The sequence below is a fragment of the Mirounga angustirostris genome, unplaced genomic scaffold (genome assembly GCF_029215605.1).
Source record: "Mirounga angustirostris isolate CCGP_5_RB_7025 unplaced genomic scaffold, mMirAng1.0.hap1 SCAF_6, whole genome shotgun sequence".
Lineage (NCBI taxonomy): Eukaryota > Metazoa > Chordata > Mammalia > Carnivora > Phocidae > Mirounga > Mirounga angustirostris.
In genome coordinates this window covers 53483819-53507996 of record NW_026991714.1, presented here as the reverse complement: position 1 = coordinate 53507996, position 24178 = coordinate 53483819, and the positions used below count along the sequence as shown (strand labels likewise).

Here is a 24178-nt window from a genome sequence, read left to right as displayed (position 1 = left end):
GATCTCACTGATGTCACCAACAATTATCTATCAGCAAAATCCAATAGGCAATTTTCAATCCTCATAGTATTTGACTTCTTGGAACCTCTAACATTGTTGACTACTCCGTCATTTGTAATCACTCATGGCCTGTTTCTGTGGACTCACTCCACCAGTTTGACCTCATTTGTTCCCTGGCTTCTACTCTATAGGATTCCTTTCCTATGCCCATCCTCAAATATTGGTGCTCCCAGGTCTCACTCATTGGCTCCCTTTTCATTCTAAACCCTCACTGTTGTGATATCATTCACAACAGTGACCTTACCCTAAAGGCTGTTGACTTTCACATATTCATCCCATCCCATGAGACTGCTCCGGAGTTCTAACTGCATACTAGTTATGCCCACTTGGATATTCTACAAACATCTCAAACCATACACTTATAAAGCTGAACTCATTATCTTATCCATTCCAAACTTTCTCTAGAGTCTCCTTCCTATCCCCTACTCTGAAAACACCACCATCTCTTCAGTATCACCAAGAAGGTCCTTCCCTCTTATCCATCCCTCACCTTGAATCAATCACTTTATTAGTTAAGACTCTGATTTCAATTAATAGAAACCAACTTAACCCAGCTGAGGAAAAAGGAGGAATTTGTTACAAAGGTACAGTGATTCTCATAGAATCCAAGGACAAGAATGTAGCTGCGTTTATAGTTCAATGGAGTTTCTTTCCATCTTTCATTGCTGCTTTTCTTTGCATATTCCTTTCATTCTTCTGTCCTAGCCAGATCAGCTTTCTCTGCTTCTCAGAGAAAACCAGAAGGAATATAGGCTACCAAATAGCTCCACATTTTTATCTTGTCCAGTCAATCCTGGGTAGTTAATCCCAGACAGGTCAACCTCAACTAAGAGAATAGGCTTACATGGTAAAAACGAGGCTGCTGAAATCCACCCCTGTGGATAAGAAAGTCTGATAAGGAAACCACTATGAAGTTGGCAGAAACCCCAGTGGTATCTACCACAATAACTACAGTCTGAAGATTCTATGACTTAAATTTTTCTCTCAGTCTATTCCCTATCCCCATGGTTAATGCCGTTGTCCCTGTTTAGGTTCTCATCTTTATTGTGGCTCATTTACAGCCATTAGAGCAATTATATATACAGTCCTCTGATCATTTGTATACATTATTTTTCTGCTAAATTCTGAACTGTTTGAGGACAGGCAATATATCTTTTGATTTTTGTATCCCCTCTGGTACTTAGCATAATACATGGGATATAATTGGCCCCAGGAAGTACTTGCTCAATGAATAAAAGATGTATTCAGTATCTTAAGCCGTTATTCATTTGGGTCCTCTCCTGGCCTGCAAATTATGCCTGACAATACCTTCTGGTTATAATTAGAATTCCCATTCAGTGCTTCCTCAGGGAGGGGATGTGCTGACTAATAAAATTCCACATTTGTTTATATCTCATTCTCTTATGAGTTTGGTTATATGGTCCCTGAGATATTTATAAACTCTAAGACTTGGATAAAATTCCATTTCTGTACCTATAAATGTGAAGACTGGACTTTAGACATGGTAATTTCACCATTCTGAAATAACCACTCTGAACAGCCTTGTTGAAAAAGCAACACATTAACTAAGGCAGCATCTGTCAACATCTGTGCTCAGAAACTATAGTTCATGTTTATGAAAATATTCATTTGGAGTAATTAGTAACAAATCTAAAGACTGTCAGTGCTTTTGCAGAGGAAATATGTACACATTCCAAAATCTCACATGTTAGTGAGCCCTTTAATTGCTCTATAAAAATATGTGAGGAAAAAATACCCCTAGAGATATGCTTTCAAGTTCATGAGAGATTGATTTTCCTGAATGTGTTTGCCATAAAGAATGATCAGTAACATAAGAAGCATTGTTGTAAGAACCATTTTTTGAGAAGATACCCATGGATGTTCTAATATAAATTTTTGATAAAAGCCAAAGGCACAAGCTTAATTTAAAATTTGGTGAGGACATTACTGTGGTAGAGCAAGCTAATGTGTTCCAGAATACTGCTTCCTAGAGAAACAAGGATAATGAAATGATGACTATCATGATGATGATGGTAGTGTGGACAATGGTGATAGCAGCCAACTTTTACTGAGCACTTGTTATATGTATACTTAGAAGTTTCAATGTATTACTTAGAGGTTTAAAAAACCTAGAGGAATAGAAGTGAACATACCATTTTGAGAGGTTGTTTACAACATGTGTATCTTATATCTTGCTGGTCATTCTAACCAAGAACCAGAGTCCCATCTTTTTTGCTTATTCATGTCAGTACATCTTGAAGCCTTTTAATGTTCCAAGCACTATTTTTGGTGCTGCTCATACCACATTAAACAAGTAAAATGCTTTTATCTTGGAACTTACCTTATCTTGGGGAAGAGAAAGAATAAAAGATATGTTAAATATCTCAGCTTGAGAAATGACAAGTTCAGAAACTTAGGAATAAATCCAAATCTGTAATAAAAATCAGTGGCAGCCACCATTTCCGTGTCTATTATGTAATCAAGAATTTTACATAAATTAGTTGGTATTCTAAACCTATTTTAAATTTATTATTTGACTCAACAAATATTTATTAAGCTCCAACTATGTGTCATTGGAGCTTTGGCATTGGATAAGTAATAGCAAGCAAAATAAACAAGAAAGGTCTCCAAGAGGGCAAGTAATTTGTCCAAGATCCAAATAAGTAGTAAATGGCAAAACTGGAATTTGAAAATAAGTTTTTCTGACTCCAAAGGTAGAAGTTATGAAGCTGTTGAAATAATCTTAGTGGCACAGACAAGAGACATAGCAGAAAATAGGTCAGATTCTCTTTGAAGGTAAGACGACATGATTTCCTAATAGATTAAATGTATGAAAGAGAGGAGTCATGAATGACTTCATGATTCAGAGGCTTTTGCTCTATACAACTAAAATAAGGGGGTCTTCAAGAAAAGCTGGTTTGGGAAAACATTTTGGAGATGTTGGATTTGAGATACCCATTATATCTCCAGTGTGAAACTGTTGAATAAACAGCTGGATTTACAAGTCTGAGGTAAAGGAGAGCAACTTAGGCAAAAGATGAATATTTGAGAGTTGACAGTATACAGGCAGATAATGTAGTATTGATTGTGGCCAGGCTCAGATACCTTAGATCGCCAATGTTCAAGTGTCAGAGCTGCCATTAGGTTATGAAAAGTGAAGAGCCTGATCGTTTTTCAGATTCAGAGGTTAGAAGGCCATTTGCTTCTGTGATGAGAGATGGATTATGGTAAGTCTCATGGGCAGCACCAGCACTGGTTTTGTTACTGTTGTTCATTTTGTTTTGCTTATTTATTTATTTTTTTGTTGAGAAGCTTTGAATCTTTTTAAATACTTGGAGAAATATTCAGCTGAGATTCATTATATGCCATAAAACAGCAGTTCTTTTTTTTTTAATTTTATTTTTTATGTTATGTTAGTCACCATACATTACATCATTAGTTTTTGATGTAGTGTTCCATGATTCATTGTTTGCATATAACACGCAGTGCTCCGTGCAGTACGTGCCCTCCTTAATACCCATCACCAGGCTAACCCATCTCCCCACCCCTGTTCCCTCTAAAACCCTCAGTTTGTTTCTCAAAGTCCATACTCTCTCATGGTTCATCTCCCCCTCTGATTTCTCCCCCTTCATGTTTCCCTTCCTACCATCTTCTTTTTATTTTTTTAAACATATGATGTATTATTTGTTTCAGGGGTACAGGTCTGTGATTCATCAGTCTTACCTAATGCACAGTGCTCACCATAGCACATACCCTCCCCAGTGTCCATCACCCAGCCACCCCATCCCTCCCACCCCCCACCACTCCAGCAACCCTCAGTTTGTTTCCTGAGATTAAGTCTTTTATGGTTTGTCTCCCTCTCTGGTTTCATCTTGTTTCATTTTTTTCCTCCCTTCCCCTATGATCCTCTGTCTTATTTCTCAAATTCCTCATATCAGTGAGATCATATGATACATGTCTTTCTCTGATTGACTTATTTCGCTTACTATAATACCCTCTAGTTCCATCCACGTCATTGCAAATGGCAAGATTTCATTTTTTTGATGGCTGCATAATATTCTATTATACACACACACACACACACACACATGCACCACATCTTCTTTATCCACTCATCTGTTGATGGACATCTTGTCTCTTTCCATAGTTTGGCTATTGTGGACATTGCTGCTATAAACATCGGGGTGCATGTACCCCTTTGGATCACTACATTTGTATCTTTGGGGTAAATACCCAGTAGTGCAACTGCTGGGTCATAGGGTATCTCTATTTTCAACATTTTGAGGAACCTCCATACTGTTTTCCAGAGTGGCTGCACCAGTTTGCATTCCCACCAACAGTGTAAGAGTGTTCCCCTATCTCCCCATCCTCACCAACATCTGTCATTTCCTGACTTGTTAACTTTAGCCATTCTGACTGGTGTGAGATGGTATCTCATTGAGGTTTTGATTTGGATTTCCCTGATGCCGAGTGACACTGAGCACTTTTTCATGTGTCTGCTGGCCATTTGGATGTCTTCTTTGCAGAAATGTCTGTTCATGTCTTCTGCCCAGTTCTTGATTGGATTATGTGTTCTTTGGGTGTTGAGTTTGATAAGTTCTTTATAGATTTTGGATACTAGCCCTTTATCTGATATGTCACTTGCAAATATCTTTTCCCATTCTGTCAGTTTTTTTTGGTTTTGTTGACTGTTTCTTTTGCTGTGCAAAAGCTTTTTATCTTGATGAAGTCCCAATAGTTCATTTTTGCCCTTGCTTCCCTTGCCTTTGGCGATGTTTCTAGGAGGAAGTTGCTGTGGCTGATGTCAAAGAGGTCGCTGCCTGTGTTCTCCTCTAGGATGTTGATGGATTCCTGTCTCACATTGAGGCCCTTCATCCATTTTGAGTCTATTTTTGTGTGTGGTATAAGGAAATGGTCCAGTTTCATTCTTCTGCATGTGGCTGTCTAATTTTCCCAACACCATTGTTGAAGAGACTTTTTTCCATTGGACATTCTTTCCTGCCTTGTCAAATATTAGTTGGCCATAGAATTGAGAGTCCATTTCTGGGCTCTCTATTCTGTTCCATTGATCTATGTGTCTGTTTTTGTGCCAGTGCCATACTGTCTTGGTGATGACAGCTTTGTAATAGAGCTTGAAGTCTGGAATTGTGATGCCACTGGCTTTGCTTTTCTTTGTCAACATTCCTCTGGCTATTCGGGGTCTTTTCTGGTTCCATACAAATTTTAGGATTATTTGTTCCATTTCTTTGAAAAAAGTGGATGGTATTTTGATAGGGATTGCATTAAATGTGTAGATTACTCTAGGTAGCATAGACATTTTCACAATATTTGTTCTTCCAATCCATAAGCATGGAACGTTTTTCCATTTCTTTGTGTCTTCCTCAATTTCTTTCATGAGTATTTTATAGTTTTCTGAGTACAGATTCTTTGCCTCTTTGGTTAGATTTATGCCTAGGTATCTTATGGTTTGGGTGTAATTGTAAATGGGATCAACTCCCTAATTTCTTTTTCTTCTGTGTTGTTGTTGGTGTCTAAAAATGCCACTGATTTCTGTGGAATAATTTTATATCCTGCCACTTTACTGAATTCCTGTATGAGTTCTAGCAGTTTTGGGGTGGAGTCTTTTGGGTTTTCCACATAAAGTATCATATCATTAAAAGAGCAGTTCCTAAACTGTAGTGTGCATAAGAATAACCTATGGGCCAGACTGTGTTAAATCCATTTGATCCCTAGTCCTCACTCCTAGAAACATTTATTCAGTACACTTGAATGAGCCTTGGAATCTCTTGTTTTTTCCAAGCATCCCTTGTGAATCCGATGTAGAGTTCATAGACTTCATTTTGAAAACCTCTGCCATTGATCATTGAATAAATTGAATAAATTGTTTTGCCTTAGGATATTATAAAGACAATTGTTTCTTAGTATTTCTGCCCAGCAAAGCTTAAAACAAATAAGATTTTGTCCTGTTTTAGTGATTCAAGACAAGGTAGCTTATTGGCTATTTTCCCTTAGTGCAAGTGAATTTATGTTTCTTTACCTTACTTACATTAACAGTGTTCCTCAGAGCAGATTTTGATGCGGAAGGAGAGTACTTGAGAATAGTACATGATGGGATGGGAGACAGTAAGGATAGGGAGACTGAAGGCTTTCCCCACTGGGCTCTGTTATCCAGAGTACATACAATAATGCTAAGTTTTTACCAATGCTCAAGTAAATTTATGATTTATTTATTATTTATTTATTTACAATAGACAAAAAGGACTATGAGTCAGGCACTGTGTCAGACTCTGGACTCTTGGACATCAGATTCCTCTCAGAGATTAGCTCATTGGATAAGAGATACAACCTATAAGCAGGGAGGGAAGGTAAGAAGAGGCTCTGTGTCTTCCATTCTGTGAAACTTAAACTCACCAGTTCACCCCAGTTGACTCGGACTCTGCATGTTTGAGGCCCAGGGTGAGCAACATGCTACCTTTGTAGGGTCCCTGGATAACACCAAAGCTGGCTGGAAAAAATCACCCTGGACATGAAAATCAGAGATTCCCATTCCAATTATGTAATTGAAGCAGTGAGGAAGGTGGTTTAATCTAATGATTCTATTTATTGAATTTTCATGTTCCTATTCCTAAACACTTCCTGAGTTCTTTGAAGGAGGACCTATAAACCCTCCAGTCTACTTTCCCAAACAATATAATGGGATTCATCTTCTGTGTGTCTTAGAGTGATAGCTCAAGTAAGCTACTTTGAACTCCTTAAACTAGTTAACTGCTAACAGAATCCAGTACATTCAAATAAAATAAGTGGGAAAATCTGCATTTTACTATCTAGAGCATTCATTGTGGAACTGGAGAGAGTCTGCTTAGAGCTCAGTACCAGGGGAAGGTTTCTTTTTCCTAATAAAACAGTGTGTGTTAAAACAATTTTTTTTTTGGATGAAACAACTCTATTTCCTTCATGCTTCTCTAATTTTCCTTGATTTTCAAGAAATTAAAAGCAATGTTTTATGTTCATTTGTAACAATGTTCTTAAGCCTAACTTTTCTGAATGATAATTTTCCTCTCTCTCTGCCTTTGTATTAAGCTTTTATTTTATTTCTCCTGTGATGAGAGTTTGGAGGTTTTTGTATTTCTGCATATTATCATACATCTCTCTCATCCTTTCTTGACATCTAAGAGTATAACTGGATGTTAAAGTGGAATTCTACCTGATTCAATTTCAACTCAGGCATAATACAACTGAACTAAGATATCAAAGTGAGAGTAAGACAGTTGACCCCACCAATATGCAGAATTTACAAAAGGAATGAAGGTAAGCCCCCTTTTTCCAATACTCTTTGACACATTAGCTGGATCAAGGACATAAAGTGAGGGCAGAGTGGTAAGAAGGAGAGTTTGTGATAACATTTATAAAGAAAAAGCTGTGGCCATGTTGTGAGTCCTCACCCACTCCGTTTACAGGAGGAATGGGGAGCAATGAAACTTTCTAACCTTAAGCTTGGTAGGAGGGCTTCAAGGGAACCCCTAAAAGAGCTTTGAAGTATATTTCTTGCAATTGGGAGATACAGAGAACTACTGCCTGACTCCCACGAGAGAAAGCAAAAGTTGACAGTGAGCTAGAGTTTGACCTCACCCAGCAAATCTGTTGGGAAGAGAAAGGCCAGCTCCTGGTAGTAGAAATGGGAGAATCTTGCTACAATCATACTCTCTGAGTTTGTAGGTGCAAAGCGTGTGTATAGGTTTCTTGTGGATAGATGTGGGACTCACAGAAGTGTCATGGCCAATAGAGTGACTTTGCTAGGGTCACTAGTGACCCCAAAATAGACATGTATCCTATCAGATCAAGAAAAGTGTATGTACTGAGGTATCCTTTATAATTTCTACCTGAAGGTAATCCTCAGACTCCTCATAGCTGATGAGGTTTTTGCTTCTCCTTCTTGCATAAAAAAATTTAAAAATATCCTCTCACCCCCACAAATGAAACTGCTTCTTTGAGATCAAACACAAAAAGACAGGAATTTCATCTCCAAAATGAACAGATATGCTTCATTTAAGGAGTTAGTTTACCCCATCAGATGCTCAAAACTGCATTGCTTTTCAATTAAATGCCATCTTCAGAAGCAGAGACTTAACCCAAAATGATATTCCACACTCTAGGTAAGTTTTGATGGGTAAAATGAAAGGTAAAAAAAACAATTATTATAAGAGGGTTTGGTGACGGCTTTGTTGGTGAGGACGTCTGAGGTGGAGTTGAGGGGGTGGGTGGAAGTCAGAATGTGAAACTGTCTGACTAACTCATCAAAAATTGGGACAGCTTATAACAAAAAGCTAATTGCATCCAGCTCTCAGTTTTGCCTAATGCTAGCCAAGCAAGTGTTTCATGTGGGCAAGGATTTCTCTGATGTCCCTTCAAGTTCTCAACATCACTGACTCTAAACTGATAACTCACAGATAAGTCAGCTACAGTCCACTTATCAACATACATTTATTATAGGTTTCAACTATTTGAAGACAAAAAGGAAACAGAGTATACATGAAAACAAAGGCTGAAATTATAACACCAGGAAAATTCAAAGGTCATCTGTTGGTAACCCTCACTCTGGCTGCAGCTGCTGAGATCACTCTTGCCCTGAGAAATCATTGCCATGTGGGACTTTTGCTGGGAATATGACAATTTTCCTCTCTCCCTTGCCTGTCTCGATTGTCCCAGGAATGAGGCAGGAGCAGAGAGGAGTCATTAAGAAGGAGAGTTTTACAAACAGTGGTGTGCTGGTGAACAGGCTCTCCAAAAGGAAAATCCCTAATTTGTAGTGTTGCCAGTTCCCATGTTATAAATAGTCCCACCATGGCCAATTTCAAGGATGACTGTAATTAATAACCAGATTGCAAAATTTTAAAAATTTAACAATCAGCTGTCATGAGCTTAGTGCTAGCTCACTCCAGCACTCCAGCACACTGCTGCTTATAACTCAACAATAATCAATAACAACAAGTTTCTATAAATATATGTGATATAACTTTAATTTCCTGAGAAGATATGCAAATACAAGAGAAACAAGGTATCTAGGTCTTTGGCCAGTACAGCTACTCAGCAGATGTTTTTTTAAAAAGACTAAGAAACATCTTGGCCTCAGGCTTACTCTGTTCCCCAGCAATTTTTGTCCCATACAATACAAATATTTTTTAATTAACATAGTATAACTTTTTACAAATATCCATAAATATTTTAAATTGGGTTATCATGTAATCATATTATATACCTTTCAACAAGAACCCCCAAACAGCTAATTAATTTAATAGAGTCTAAAAACTTTAGCAGGCTATCATTTAATTGAGTGCTCTTCATTATTTTTAGAAGTTAACACGTTTGACCAAGACAGGCTCTTTAAAGTGAGGAAGGGGATATGGTTGGAATAAGCCCTGAGCAACACCCTTGTGCTCCCTGCTTCAAGCAGGGAAAGGAAAAAGTAGTTTGCTAAGGAAGGAGAGTCGGTTGTAGCTTTAGTCTACCCACCTTGAGCTGAAAGGGAATGCATCTCTTGATAATTAAATCTGCTAAGCTCTATGGACTTAACATCATAGCTGAAATACTAACCCTAAAGCTGAGATAGTGTTCCAGATGCCTTCATATTTTCTTTGTTTAAATTGTGCCAAAAACACCTGCCCCATTCGCTTCATAGAGTTGCCCTGTGATATATGAAAGCACTTTGCAAACTGTGGACAGCCAGCTAAAAATATGAAATTATTACATGACATAATACAGTACTGGTGATACCAATTTCTAGGGTTTAATTTTATGATTACTAATGATTACTTTCTTTACTACTGACAATATTTAGACACACATCAACAACTTCTCATGAGCCCAGTGTCAACGTTCAGAATGAGTCCTTTGACCAAATGGTTTTATAAAGCATTCTGCATCCTGAATGTGATGAAATCAAGGGAATTTCCCAAGTAAAGTGCATTCCATTCTATGCCATCTGTGCCTCTGCCCCAATAATTCTGAGTATTCTCTGTGTTCTTAACATCATCACATCTAAAGTGGGGTGTTGTTGGCATATCTGTGGCCACCCTCCCAGTCTGGCTACCTTTAATAGGAGGGCCTCAAAAGACAGGAGTATGGGAAGAATAAAGTGAAGCAGCCCAGGAATATGAGAACAAGGCCAGGCCACCACCCTGAATCGTTTTTTGCATACCAGGTAAGGCTCCCAGGGCAATAAGACAATTTTTCCCCATCCAAGGATTCAAGAACTAGACACAGACTCTTTGAGAAGCTCTGTCCTTGAGCCACCCACAGTCACTTATCATGGATTAGTAAAGCATCTTTGCTGACCCAATGTCAGAGGTAATCAAATGTCTCTGGCCTGTCCTCTGAGTCTCTTTCGGATAAGCTTGAGAGATGAAAACTCACATGCAGAGGAGTTCTGTATGTGTTGATTTGTATACTCAGACAAACTGTGGGTGTTGAAAATCTGCCTCCTCCAACACACTCACCAGCATTTCTGCATGTGCTAAAGATGATAAGGAGGCCAAATTGAGTCTCTAGGAGTTATATTGGGGATTTGCTAGCAATAAGATCCCCCAGTATGTATTATTTTTTAGAACCTGATGTTCAGAGTTGTATATCAACTCTAGTATATCTCCAGCATGCAATTCATAAGTCCCTCCTACATTTTGAATTTTAGAGTTCTTTGTTAGCGCTTGTATGATGTCTTCATTTTTACATAGCCGCACCTCAAAAGGAGCTGGTTCCTTGTAGGTTGTATTGGGAGCCACTTGGCCATAAATTAGGTACAAGCCATTCTGAAGTATCTCCAGTTTCTCGTCAGCTGTCTTATTCACACAAGGAAGCTTGGGACATGTCATTTGCCATTTTAAAGGGAATGGTCCTGTAAGGAATTTACAAAAGAGAAAAAAAAAGAAAGCATAGTTATTTATTTAATTCCCTTCCTGATTATAGTTCTTTCCCACTTACAAGTTGTTTCTTTACCTAGTCTGTATTAGTTCTCCCCAAAAACAATTTTAATATTTTAAGTATCTATTCCTTGTTTTAGAGAAATTACAAATCCTAAGTGCATCTCTTGCTTGGGGAGCTCTAAAGAAATGGATTTGGAATAGAAAAATGGGTTAAGTTTTAGGTGGCATTGCATCTCCTGTCAATCAATATTTGTGAAAGGAACTAAAGGAGGAAGGGAGAGAGGAATCACACACTAGGATTGTGATAACCAAAGGTGGCAGTCCAGGATGCATATTCATGCTTTTCTATGTAAATACTGTTTACTGTGTATCATTTTATCAATGAGACCTTCCTCATCAGTCTACATAAAATAGTGCTCTCCTGCCTCTCTCTCCCTTTATCCTGCTTTAGTTTTTTTCATAGAAGGTGTGTCACCATCTAGCATATTATAAATTAAGTTGCTCATTACTCACTTGAATATAACATCTTTCAGGACAAGTGTTTCTCTATTTTGTTCATTGCTATATCTTCAGCACCTAAAAGAGTTCCTGGAACCTAGTGTGTGCTCAGTAAATATTTATTGATTGAATGATACATCCCTGTTCCTGAATTAGGTGCATTATGTTTAAATTATGGCTCTTCTCTTTAGTTTTTAGGTATATACCCAAGATCTACTTGGGATATCCTGGTAAATTCATGAGTTTATAAATGGAAGTTATTTAAACTTTTAAATATAAAAATTTAAATTTTTAAATGCTTAAATATAAGTATCCCTAGTTTAAAACTGTCACAGGGGATGGAGAAAGAGTTAAGACTTGGTCACTTATTTTCATAGGAATATGTGGAATTTACATATTTTCCTAATGTTAAATGCTTTTGCATAGTGTGTGATTTCAGAGCCCCAGGGAGTGTCTTGATCATTCAAAAATACTTATTTGGTCTGTTCTCTAATTCTCTGTAATTTTTTTATGAGGGCAAAGCCTTTATCTCATAATTAGAAAGAAACCTTGATAAAAAAGCAACCCAGAAGAGATCACATGTTGACTTAAATTGTTATTTATATATAAATGATTGATTATAAGGCTGAGAGGGTAGATTCTGAGGAAGGATGGAGAGATCATTAGAGCAAGAAGCAAAGTCTCTCTGTATCTCCAGTGAGCCCAAAGCCCAGTAAATTTCTTCCTGCTTTACATGTGATACGTAATAGAAAATAGGCAAGTCACAGGAAAAAGTGTCACTGGTTCTCTTATTCTGTAATAGGAGCCACTTAGAGACTTGAGGCCACTTAGCAGCACTTGAGGTTCTCAACATTTTATCACCTCAAGAGGGAATTTCAAACATATCATGATTTCCACTCCATTTACTAGAAAAACAAAAACAAATTACAAAGGCAGAGACAAATAGTAAAAAGAGATTCCCTAATTCCCACAAGCCAGGGAAGCCCAGCATTTCAAACTGTATAGGAAAACAGGGATTGCAGTTAACTTTAGAAATGTTCTGCTCTCAGCTGAAAAATGTGTGTGTGTGGTCTAAAATATGTAAACAATCCAAATGTATTTATTTTCAATTTTGTATGTATTCTAAGAAGTACCTTAAGTCTCAGTGAACCTGTAAACTTTAATGTTTTTTTTTTTTTTTTTAAGATTTTTATTTATTTAACTGACAGAGAGAGACAGAGACAGCAAAAGAGGGAACACAAGCAGGGGGAATGGGAGAGGGAGAAGCAGGCTTCCCGCCAAGCAGGGAGCCTGAAGCAGGGCTCAATCCCAGTTCCCTGGACCATGACCAGAGTCAAAAGCAGTCTCTTAACCAACTGAGCCACCAAAGCACCCCTTTAATGTGTTTTCTTAGTAAATACCAGGTCACTCACTCTGAGAAGCTGAGAGGATGGGAGAGGCACAAAGGAAGTAGCCATTTCCCTGGCTTTCATTCCTTTTTTATATATTTGGAAACAAAAATGTCACCCTACACACACTCTACTGAGCACCAGCAATATAGGAACTTGAGAAGAACTTTGAGTTTGTCAGAGGGAAAGGTTGTAGAAATTTGAAACTTGCGCTTATTTAAACACAAAATTAAAGGTGGATTCCCAGATTTCAGGTTCCTGGCCCTGTAAAAGTGATGTGAATTCCTGCCCAGAGATGTGACCTTGAATGTAAGCTTCATTGAGGATGGACTTGTCTGTCTGGTTTACCTCTGAAGTCTCAGCTCCTAGACAACTGCTTGGCACATGATAAGCAGTTATAAATAATAGTTGAAAATGAATAAAAATGGGCTTCCTTCTTGCATCAAATACTAATAAAAGTAAAAAGGAGGTATGCAAGACAGGTTACTCACCAAACTTAGCTATGCAGGGCTCACTGGCAGTCTGTAGGGGAAGAAAAAGAGGAATTGGTCAGGAGGATGACAGTGTCACAGCCTTCCTGATTGGTTTATTTAGAGCTTCAGATCCTGAAGCAAACTTCTATTCCTTAGCCATATTAGAAAATCCTTCCCTCCAAATTGTCTTTCCTGTTTCAACTTTCCTTTGTAGATGGCCTGGCTCTTTCCTTTCCCTTTCATTACCTAACCGCCTTTTTTGGTCTTCTAGGCAAAAGTTAAGGTCTCATTCCATCCATCTGACTTCTACCAATAGGACAACTATTTGATCTTGGACTCTTCTCCTCTTGGGCTATAGAAATTATCTATAAACAGTAGTCTCCACACCCCAGTCACTACACAAGGTGATCCATTGGCATATGAAAAGAAAATAATAGAATTTCTAGTTAAGTTTATTTTTATTTTTAATAATATTAAACTATAGAAATATTCACAATACAGACTGGTAAAGCCACCCTCATTTAATATTCAGACAATCACAGTTTACAGTAACTGAGATACCATGGGGAGACTAGTTTCAAACTTGCAACATACCACAGTTTACTTGCTACAAGAAGCCATCAGTGTGGTTAATTCTATAAATACTGGTATTTAAATGCTAAAGGCTTTAAAATACTTAGTACTAAAATAAGGTATAACCACCAAAAACATTTTTGTACCATGTAAAGTTCATTGGTTCCCTTGAGGCAAAGGGCTTAAGAGACTGTTTGAACTTAAAGATATATTGCACATTTTTCTTTTATGGGATTTCTTTGGCTGCCATGACAGGAATAAGGAAAAGAGAGGCCAGTGCAAAAACAGTGAGACCAGCCAAAAGATCACTATAATCATCCAGGCAAGAAAGCATGGTGCCTCTGACCAAGGTTCTGGCTATCCTGACATGGATATGGGATGAGAAAATAAGAAGACAAAAGATGACTCCAAGATGTTGGGCATCAGTAATTGGAAAGATAAAATTGTTAATCACTGAAATGAGCAAGATTTAAGAGGAGTAAATTGAGAGGAAAGAATCATGAGTTCACTTTTGTACATATCAAGTTTATAATTGATACTTATTACATATCCAGGTAGACTCGAGTTTCAGGCAGGCAGTTGGACGTATGAGGATGGAATTTAAGGAGTTCTGATGATGTGACATTTTAAGACGTGAGATTGTGTGAGATTGTCAAGGCAGTGAGTATAGATAGAGAGGAGCATTTGGAACACTGCACTATTTGGAGGCCAGGGAATGAGGAAGAAACACCAAAGGAGACTAAGAAAGAAAGGCCAGGGAGTCAGAAGGGAAACCTAAAGAGTGTGATGTTGGAAATGAAGAGATGAAAGTATTTCAGGGAGACGTGATCAGCTGTATTAAATGCTGCTGATGGATCAAGTGAGAAGAGGACAGGGAATTAACTGATGGATTCAACAACATGGTAGTCATTGGGTTTCTTGGCAAAAGTAGTTTCTGTGATGTGGATGATGATGGATGATGGATGATGTGGATGATGAGGACAGAAGCTTCATTAGAATGGATTCAAGGCTAAGTGAGAAAAGAAAAATTGGGGGAATTTTCCTGTAAGGGAAAATGGAAAAATTAAGTGGAGCCTGGAGGGGGATGGGAGGTCAAAGAAATGTTTTGATTTTGTTGTTTTTCTTAGTCTTTGGTTTTCTTTTAACATCAGAGAACTGACAACATGGTTACCTGTTGCCATTTGATGGGAATGTTCCAGTAAAGGGGAATAGAATGTAAGAGCTAGGAGATCATTGTTGGAGCAATCAGTGTCCTTGAGTAAGTAAGAGGGGACAGAATCTGGGTCACAGGTGGCCTTAGATAGGTACATGAACAATTCATGCACAGTGACAAGAGGGAAACAGTCTATGTGAACAAAATTGCAGGTAAGTGGTAGATATGATAGGGAGCTTTGGAACTTCGTTCCTGCCTACTTCTGTTTTCTCATAGAACTTAGAGGCAAGGTTTTCAAGTGAGAAAGAGAATGAGGAAAAGATACTGCATATTTAAACAGAAGTCAAAGGAATAAAATAGTCTAGTAGAGGAGAGGGGAGAAATACAGTTTATGACAGTGAAAATCATGAATCAAAGTAAGTTAACTTATAACCTTCAAGTTATTGTATCACAAAGTGTTAGACTAAGGTTAAGAAAATAAAAGAAACACATTTATCAAATTACTAAAATATTATTTTGGTTATATTAGAAATGCTTATATTAACATGTAAAATATAATATTTTAGTAAAAGCAAAACAGTTTTGCACTGTGAATAAACTATATGAAGCATGTCATTCAGTTCATCCTTCGAAGTTTCCATTTTGTGTATCTTTTTATTATACATAATATTAGCCCTTATATCTAACATAATAAATTAGCATATATGGTGGGATTGTACTCAAAAATATTTTGTTAATAAGGAGGTACAATCAGAAAGTTTGGATTCCTATAATTGTTTTTGCTCTTGTAATTATTTCATCCTCCTTTTGGGGTTTCTTAGAAGAAATGCTGACATTCAATTTAGTTTGATCCATGATAGACATGTGATAGATTCCCTTATTTTTAATTTTCTCATTTATAAAATGGGAGACATAATAGCACCTAACTCACTGAGGGTGTTTATGGGTTTAAATGTCATAATTGTTAAGAAGGGCTTTGCCCAGACAGATCTGGTTCTGCTCATTAAATATTAGCTGTTTTGATAATGATGCTGATTATAATGAACTGAACAAAACATTAATCACCTATATTCCCAACTAGCATTGTAAGCAAGAGAAACATACAATTTATAGTCCTTGCCTCTTAGGCAGTTTATAATCTTTCTAGAAAGACATGCTTACACACATGAGGCAATTGGGTAACAATCTAAATATAAATGAGTGCCAAAATATGTGGCACAGATAACATCTGTGGTGTCTACTATCATGCATAGACTGTGTGGAGAAACCTAACGCCACAGACAAATTAATTGCCAGAGACAGAAATCCTGGATATTGTACTTGGGCTGTTTTAATGTCTACTTAGAACTACAGAACCACCACTGACATTTTCTATTGCCACAAATGAAAATCTGTCTAATCGAAAAAATCATCTATTTGGCAGCAAGGTATAGTCTTTAGCTGAGGAAATGAAATAGATGAGCAAGGAATATCCGTTTTGTTAAAAGTCTTTTTAAATTTATCCTCATTATGATGTCAATAATAATGATGCAAATATTAATCACTACAATCTATTCAGAGCCTGCTCTGGGTCAGGCACTGGACTGTCTCATTAATCCTTACTACAGGTCAATGGGATAAGAACTAGCATGCTCATTTGCAGATGAGGAAGTGCTCCTGAGAGGGATTAAGTAACTAGCCCAATGTCATGCAGCTGATAAAAGGCTATGCTGAGGTCCAAACAGTCTGTCTGATTCAAAAGTCTCACCCTTACTACTCTGTGGGAGCAGTTTCTGTTTATAATTCTGCTGATCTTATAAAGAAGCATATGGGACTTTCCATTTAGTTTAATTCATTTTTGCTTAGAAGGAGCAATTGCTCTTGTTATAATTTAAGCCCAGATTTAAATGCTTGGGTTCAAATGGCCAAAACAATAATTCTTTCTCCAAACCAACCCTACTCAGATCATCATTTGGAAATAGACTCTATTCTGCTTTTAAGTACAAGCACATCTTCCCCTTTTGGAAGGGCATCCTTCATTTCACTGAAGCAGGGGACTCTTCTGAACATTTGTTTTTGTTTTTTTGGTTTTTTTAGAGAGATAATTTCTGTGAGGTTAATTTCACTGAGGAGTAGACCGAATTCCTTGGGTTCATAGCCAATCCTTTCAGTTGAACCTCTTTTGAAAGATGGGGGGAGGGGGCACCAAAAAAAAAGTGTTCTCCCAAGGAAATTTCTGTTGGTTTAGAAGGAGCCAATCTTCCTGTCTAACGCTTTTTTGAATTAGGGCCTAGAGAAGTTGGAAAGTGGGATTTTGTATATAAAAACTAGAGTGGAGACAAAACAAAAACAAAAACAAAAAAAAAAACCCTCCAAGTTTCATGGGTATTGTGAGAAGGTGGAAGCGGCCACCTCATAATGACTCACCATCCGCTAGCCACACAGCCCTCCTTTCCTAAGATACTTATTTGTGGCCAATAAGGAAAGGGAAGAGCAGGCAAGTGGAAAGTGAGTTAATGTTGCATTGCGTCAGCCAGGCCATTGGCTTTTCCTATAGGAAACAGCCTTTATGACATCCAATCAGGACAATATCCTGAAAACCTTTAAAATTTCCCCAAATTTGAAATAAACTCTGGGCTATTTTTTTAGAGGCAGAACCTTTCATTGAGAAGATGCATGTTGTCTAGGAGAGAGAATCAGAGCTCAAATACGTGGGACTGGTCAAGTTCAGTTCTGGCAAGAGATATCCTAGGTGCCTCTGGCATTATTAGACTTCCTCTTTCCCTTTGCAAGAGCCACTGTGTTCTGTTGAGAAGGACATTTCCAGCCTCTTCTATGCATTGGTTCCCCAGTCATATGTAGGAATGGATAACACCTATAACATATCTTACATTCTTCGGGGAAATCTGGCTAAAACTTGAGGTGGCTTTAGAGGGATAAATTCTTCCAAAGTTAAGCTATTGCTATTCTCACCCTTTCCTTTCTTCATAAATCGAAACACTCAGAATTCCTAACAATTCTTTTCTTTCTGCTCAAAGCTTCACTGCTCCACAAAGTTCAGACTTCTGCTTGATACATTCCTGGAGAGAGTTGGGGTGTGATTAGAAAAGTCTCTGTTGCATATCCTTGTGTACAGTTAGGGAATATAGATTAATGGTTTAGTGTGTAGAGATGTGGCCAAAGCTACACTTCCCCTAACTAAATTAATACCAGCAATTACCATGTACTTCCTCCTGCATCTTTTCTCAATGGCTTTTAAATATCTTAAGTAGTAGAAAATATTTTTGGAGCTTTCACTGGCCAATCCCCTTAGAAAAATATTTCCGCAGGTGCTACTTTTATATCATAGCCCTTTCTTAGATAAGCATATACTACTTTATTCTCTCCAAGGCTTGGAATCTTCAAATGTACCCCAAAATAGGTTCAATCCTAAATTAAATAAAGCATTGTCATGTGGATACATATAATACAGTCAGAAAAACTTCTAAAAAGAACCTCATATATTTCCATTTCCTTTACTAGACCCACAACTTGGATTGGAGCTCAATGGGAAATTCCTGATAAGCATCAGGGGCTTCCCAAATAGGAATGTGCTACCTCCTTCCTCCATGAAGCCTTCCTTGATCACTCTAGCCCAAAGTCCTTGTCCCCTATTTTGAATTCCTAAAGCATTTATGTTCTATACTACCCTTAGATAAATTATTAATCACTATATTTTATAGCTAGAAGGGGCACTGTAATGAACAAATCCATTCTCCTACCGCCATTTTTCAGATGAAGAATCTTTCTGAGAACCAGGAAGATTAAATGTCTTTCTTAAATTCATACAGCTAGGGAGACCTAGAACCAGAATCCAGATCTTACTCCTAGTTCAGTGCCATTTCCTTTCACAAAGATGCACTAACCACCTGGCACTTACCTTATTCTGACTTCCATTATCTTCTTATATCTTTTCCCTCAATAAGACTATAGCTTGCATCCCATTCCTTGAAGGCAAGCATATGTTTTATACCTTTATTTCACCAAGAGGGTTTAACAGAGTTACAGAAAGGGAGAAAATATTCCAAGGCATCTATCAATCTGATTTAATTGATTCTATCTAACCCAGTTATGCTGCTAACATTTAGCATTTTCTAATACCTTTCATTTCAAAACATTTAGATAAGCCTCAAAAGCCATATGCCATGACAAAATTGAAATTCTTTTTGTATTATGTGTACCCACATGTCTCTTCCAACTAGCTCTAACAATACTGAGTGACAATGATAATAACTAGACTTACAAAAGAAAAGCAGCAATTTTAGGTACTATTGTCTCCTTACCTTGAGTGGAAGAAAAGTAAGAATTAGTGTACTGAAGGAGCAAAGCAACAGCAAAGTAACTATTGTTGAGTAGAGGAACCATTGCTTCCAGGATGATCTGTGTGTCCCTTGAGGACTTGAATGGCTTAAAGGCATATCTTCCATGTGGCTCAAACTCATTCTCTGCAAGAATAAGAGCTCTGGAAAGCAGAAATTCACAAGTGATGGTCCAATGATGCAACTAGTCAGTTTTGTGGTATGGTAATTAGCAGTGGGTGTAATAGGCGGGGTTTTCCTTTTGATTCTGTGTTTTGGAAAATGATACTTTTGGGCTAAGTGATGACTCTCATTTGGCACAAGACCAAATGCACTGAAAGGAACAGAGGGCTAGAAGCCAACACAGACAGAGAGGATGAAAAAAATCAACACAAGGAACGTTCAGAGGGAAAAAAAGTTCCTTTCTGAAGCATGAGGTAGTACAGTACTGTGTAGCATTACAAATTATTTTCAGATAATAAAATTATAAGAAGAAATAAAGTTCAAGATCAAGCCCTATCATGCTGTAGATATCATGTATGTATAAGGCTGGGGTTGGGGAACTAGGGAGGCTAGGCTGCATGGTTTGGGAAAAAAAGTTTCATCAATTTCTAGGGTATAAAATATGTTCATTCTGAAATAGTCTCTGGAAAACAGCTGCATTACTAGAATTTCATTTTAAAAAAATGTAAATACAACAAGCTCAGTTTTCTCACACCTCATCATTTTTAAACCCTGAAAACTCCATGCTGGCATCAAATGAAGTTATCATACAAAAGGATGTTTTCCTACACTGGCACATGATGTGAGCTTATACTCTACTCCAAAATACTTGAGTTTCTTCCTGGCACCAAAAATGTTGGTTTACTACAAAACTGAAGAAGTCCCTGGTTCTATGTACCTCAGTCTTTCCATCTGTTAAATGGAATACCTACCTTTTTTTTTTTTTACAAAATGCCAGCATCATATACTAGAAAGAACATGGATTTTTAAATCAGTCAGACCTGAGAGGAGAGCCTGGCACTGTCCAGCTCTGACCTGGCCTTCAGCATGACACTTGACTTCTCTGTTTCCTTAATTTTAAAATTGAGAAAATTTCCACTTCATAAGGCTTGAGAATGAAATAAATACGAAAAATCTGGCTTATATGAGATGTTCCATAAGTGTTTATATCTTTTCCACCCTTCTTAGAGATACTATAAAAATGGAATCCATCATAAAATCCTAGAAAATAATGATTTAAAAGAAATATTTACAGCAGGGCATTATTCAGCTGAAATTCACTTAAATAAAAGGAGTTTAAATGAAAATATTTTGAAGAATTTTTTTTTTAATCTGGGAGAATCAAAGATTTTTTTTAATTAGGGGGAAAAGGCTTAGAGATTTAAGATCCTCATTTATTGAAGAGGAAGCTAAAGATAATAGAGGTTGTATGGTGGGTCACACCATGAATCACGGGGTACAGGGGAGTGGGAACCTGAGCTCAGGGATACTACCCATCTTCTAACCTAACATCTTCTCTTATTATCACACTATTTGTAGCAATATTTCTCCCTGTGTTGTCACATTTTAACTTGGCCTTATTTTACCTTGATCAATAAACTGTCTCTGAAGAGTGCAGAGTCAGTCAGGAATAATTTTTTGGTACAACAGTGTTTCTGGGACTCTGTACTAGATGTTGGGATGCAGAGATGAATAACAAACGGACCCTAGAAGAACCATACATTGTACCTAGAACTCCTGTACTCATATCATGTCTGTAATGCAAATGCACAAGCACAGAATTTAAAATTGATTTAAAAGATTTAGACTCCTGCTTCTTTGAACTACTCCCTCTCCTATCTCTTTTCCAAATTTTAGATGGAAATGCCTCTGCTTACTCACTTCAGTAAACATTTATTCAAATGAGGAACTGTTCCAAATAAAATCCAGTTCCTCCTTCTACCCTTAACTAAGGCTGGGCTCTGCTATAACCTCATTAATTCTTTTAACTTTATGAAAGTATCTTAAGAAAGATAACATGTTTATCTCAAGAAGAATACATTCCAGTGCTTCTTTTCATGAAACGGGATTCAGAAATGAAGGAACTTCAAGTTAGAACAAGTGATAGTAAGGAAGACTTTTGAAATTCTGGAGTAATGAGTCACCATTGGTTAGTTTTTGGTGTAAGCTGTAAGAATTGACATCTCAGATGTGACATCTTAGGATCTGACAAGAGCACCAAACTCAAGCTTTTGTATTTATGACCTGTTACTGGATCACATACTTAGAATGAGATTGTTTTCTTAAATTAAGTACAACTAGCAAAAGCACGTTGAACATTTACTATCAGCTTTCTACTGTGCTAAGAGCTTCAGGGATAAAAAAAAAAAGTCACAGCTGTCAAGGAATTTGCCACACAACTAAATTAAAACCTTAAACAGATGCCCAAATGAATACTAAAGGACAGAGCCTCAGAGAACAGAAAGATCTAGATAAACTAAATTAGCTGAGAACACAGGTTAGAAATGGATTGAGAGGAGAAAGGAAGGAGCTCTTTCTTATGGGAGCAGTAAAACCTGAGGAATAAATATTCACAGGTATAAACATCAGCAAATGTTAGAAAACATTTTAAAAGCTTAATATGAACAAAGGCAAAATACCAAATTTTTTAATGGATCTAGTAGTTCTCATTCAAGAGGATGAGGAATTCAGGAAAACTAATAAAATGAGGAATTTGGGAAAACTAGTAAAAGAAAATCTTTCTACATTTTTGGATTTAAAGAAAAGCATGCAAGATATGCTTGATTAGGCTATTTTAACTATATTCATTGTTGTTTTGAATTTGGAATGAGTTAGATATATAGAAACTTGGCTCTAGTTCAGTTATTGCCCACATTATACTAACATGAATTGGGTACCTACTATGTGTCTTCTCTGTGCACAAATGATTATATTTGAACATTAAGCAACCCTGTATTGACATTCCATATTTAAAAATGATGAGACTGACATTTGAGAGGATAAATCACTAGCCCATACTGATAGAACAGGAATTGAATCCCCGTCTTTTGGACTCCAAACCTCTTATTTTTCTACCTCTATACACTGAAATATATGTGAAGTGGATGCTGTGTGGAAGAAACAGAGTGGGATGCATATTAAAATCTGTGAGAAAATATTAGATGGACATCAGATTCGTCCAAAATCCTGTATTGCTCAGGTCTGCATGCCTTGCCACATTCCTTTTATACACTATTTACCATGACTTTATCCTTGGGATAGTGAATGGTGTAGCATACTGAGTCAGAAATATTCAATATATCAGAACTCGGAAATATTGCACAACTGATTTTGTTTACTCTAGATACCAGAGTATTCACTCTTGTGACAAATAAGGCCCATTTAGCTTGAAGTTACATAGATAGATAGATGATAGATGACTGATAGATGATGATGATGATGATAGATAGATGATAGATAGATAGATAGATAGATAGATGATAAATAGATGATAAATAGATGGTAGTTAGATAGATGATATAGATAGATGATAGATAATAGACATGATACAGAAATAGGGTCTTAAACTCAGAATTTTATAAAGGCAACATGTGTATAATATACATATTTATACACATATTTATATGTTATATTACAATAAATTTTAAAAGATATACAGAGACTTCTTGTATCAATCTCCAGATCATTCTAAGGAACTAAAAACAACCCTAATCAGGATGGTCTAGGAAATAGTTGAAATTCAAATTATGTTTTCCTTGTTTCGCTATTTGCAGATGACATGATATTATACAGAGAAAATCCTGAAGACTCCACCAAAAACTACTGGAACTGATAAATGAATTCAGTAAAGTTACAGGAAACAAAATCAATGTACAGAAATCTGTTGCATTCCTGAACACTAATAATGAAGCAGCAGAAAGTGAAATTAAGAAAACAATGCCATTTGCAACTGCATCAAAAACAATAAAATATCCAGGAATAAACTTAACCGAAGAGGTAAAAGACCTGCACTCTGAAAACTATAAAACACGGATGAAAGAAATTCAAGACAATGCAAAGAAATGGAAAGACATTCCATGCTCATGGGTTGGAAGAAAAAATATTGTTAAAATATCTACACTATGCAAAGCAATCTATTACAGATTTAATCAAAATACCAACAGCATTTTCCACAGAACTAGACCAAACAACCCTAAAATTTTTATAGAACCACAAAAGACCCCAAATAGACAAAACAATCTTGAAAAGGAAAACCAAAATTCCCCAAGTTATGTTTTTACAAGCTGTAGTGATCAAAACATTATGGTATTGGCACAAAAATAGGCACATAGATCAATGGAACAGAATAGAAAACCCAGAAATAAACCCACAAATAAATGGTCAGCTAATCTGTTACAAAGGAGGAATGAATATACAATAGTAAAAAGTCTTTTCAACACATGGTGTTGGGAAAACTAGACAGCTACATGCAAAAGAATGAAACCAGACTACTTTCTTACACCATACACAAACTCAAAATGGATTAAAGACCTAAATGTGAGACTTGAGATGATAAAAATCTTAGAAGTAAGCACAGTCAATAATTTCTCTGACACTGGCAGTAGCAGCATTTTTCTAGATATGTCTCCTGAAGCAAGGGACATAAAAGTAAAAATAAACTATAGGGATTACATCAAAATAAAAAGCTCTGCACAGCAAAGTAAACAGTCAACAAAACTCAAAGACAATCTACTGAATGGGAGAAGATATTTGCAAATGACATATCCAATAAAAGGTTAGTATCCAAAATATATAAAGA

The 24178-nt window shown here is 36.9% G+C and overlaps 1 protein-coding gene across 1 annotated transcript; it reads right to left on the bottom strand.

Moving 5' to 3' along the window:
• Positions 1-10272: 10272 nt before the first annotated feature.
• Positions 10273-19624, bottom strand: TNFSF18 (TNF superfamily member 18). Its single transcript, XM_045876172.3, has 3 exons — positions 19363-19624; positions 13354-13384; positions 10273-10948 (listed from the first exon to the last, which is right to left on the bottom strand). Exons 1-3 carry the CDS (start codon positions 19519-19521, stop codon positions 10602-10604), a joined length of 537 nt encoding a protein of 178 aa, XP_045732128.1. The 5' UTR covers positions 19522-19624; the 3' UTR covers positions 10273-10601.
• Positions 19625-24178: the final 4554 nt, after the last annotated feature.

Bases quoted from the DNA above. Each gene is read 5' to 3' on its own strand.
- TNFSF18 (XM_045876172.3), bottom strand. From the start codon at position 19,521: ATGAGTTTGAGCCACATGGAAGATATGCCTTTAAGCCATTCAAGTCCT. The intron at 13,385-19,362 runs GTAAGGAGACAA...CTTCCCCTACAG, and splicing joins TTACTTTTCTTCCACTCAAG to ACTGCCAGTGAGCCCTGCAT. The intron at 10,949-13,353 runs GTGAGTAACCTG...AATTCCTTACAG, and splicing joins GCCCTGCATAGCTAAGTTTG to GACCATTCCCTTTAAAATGG.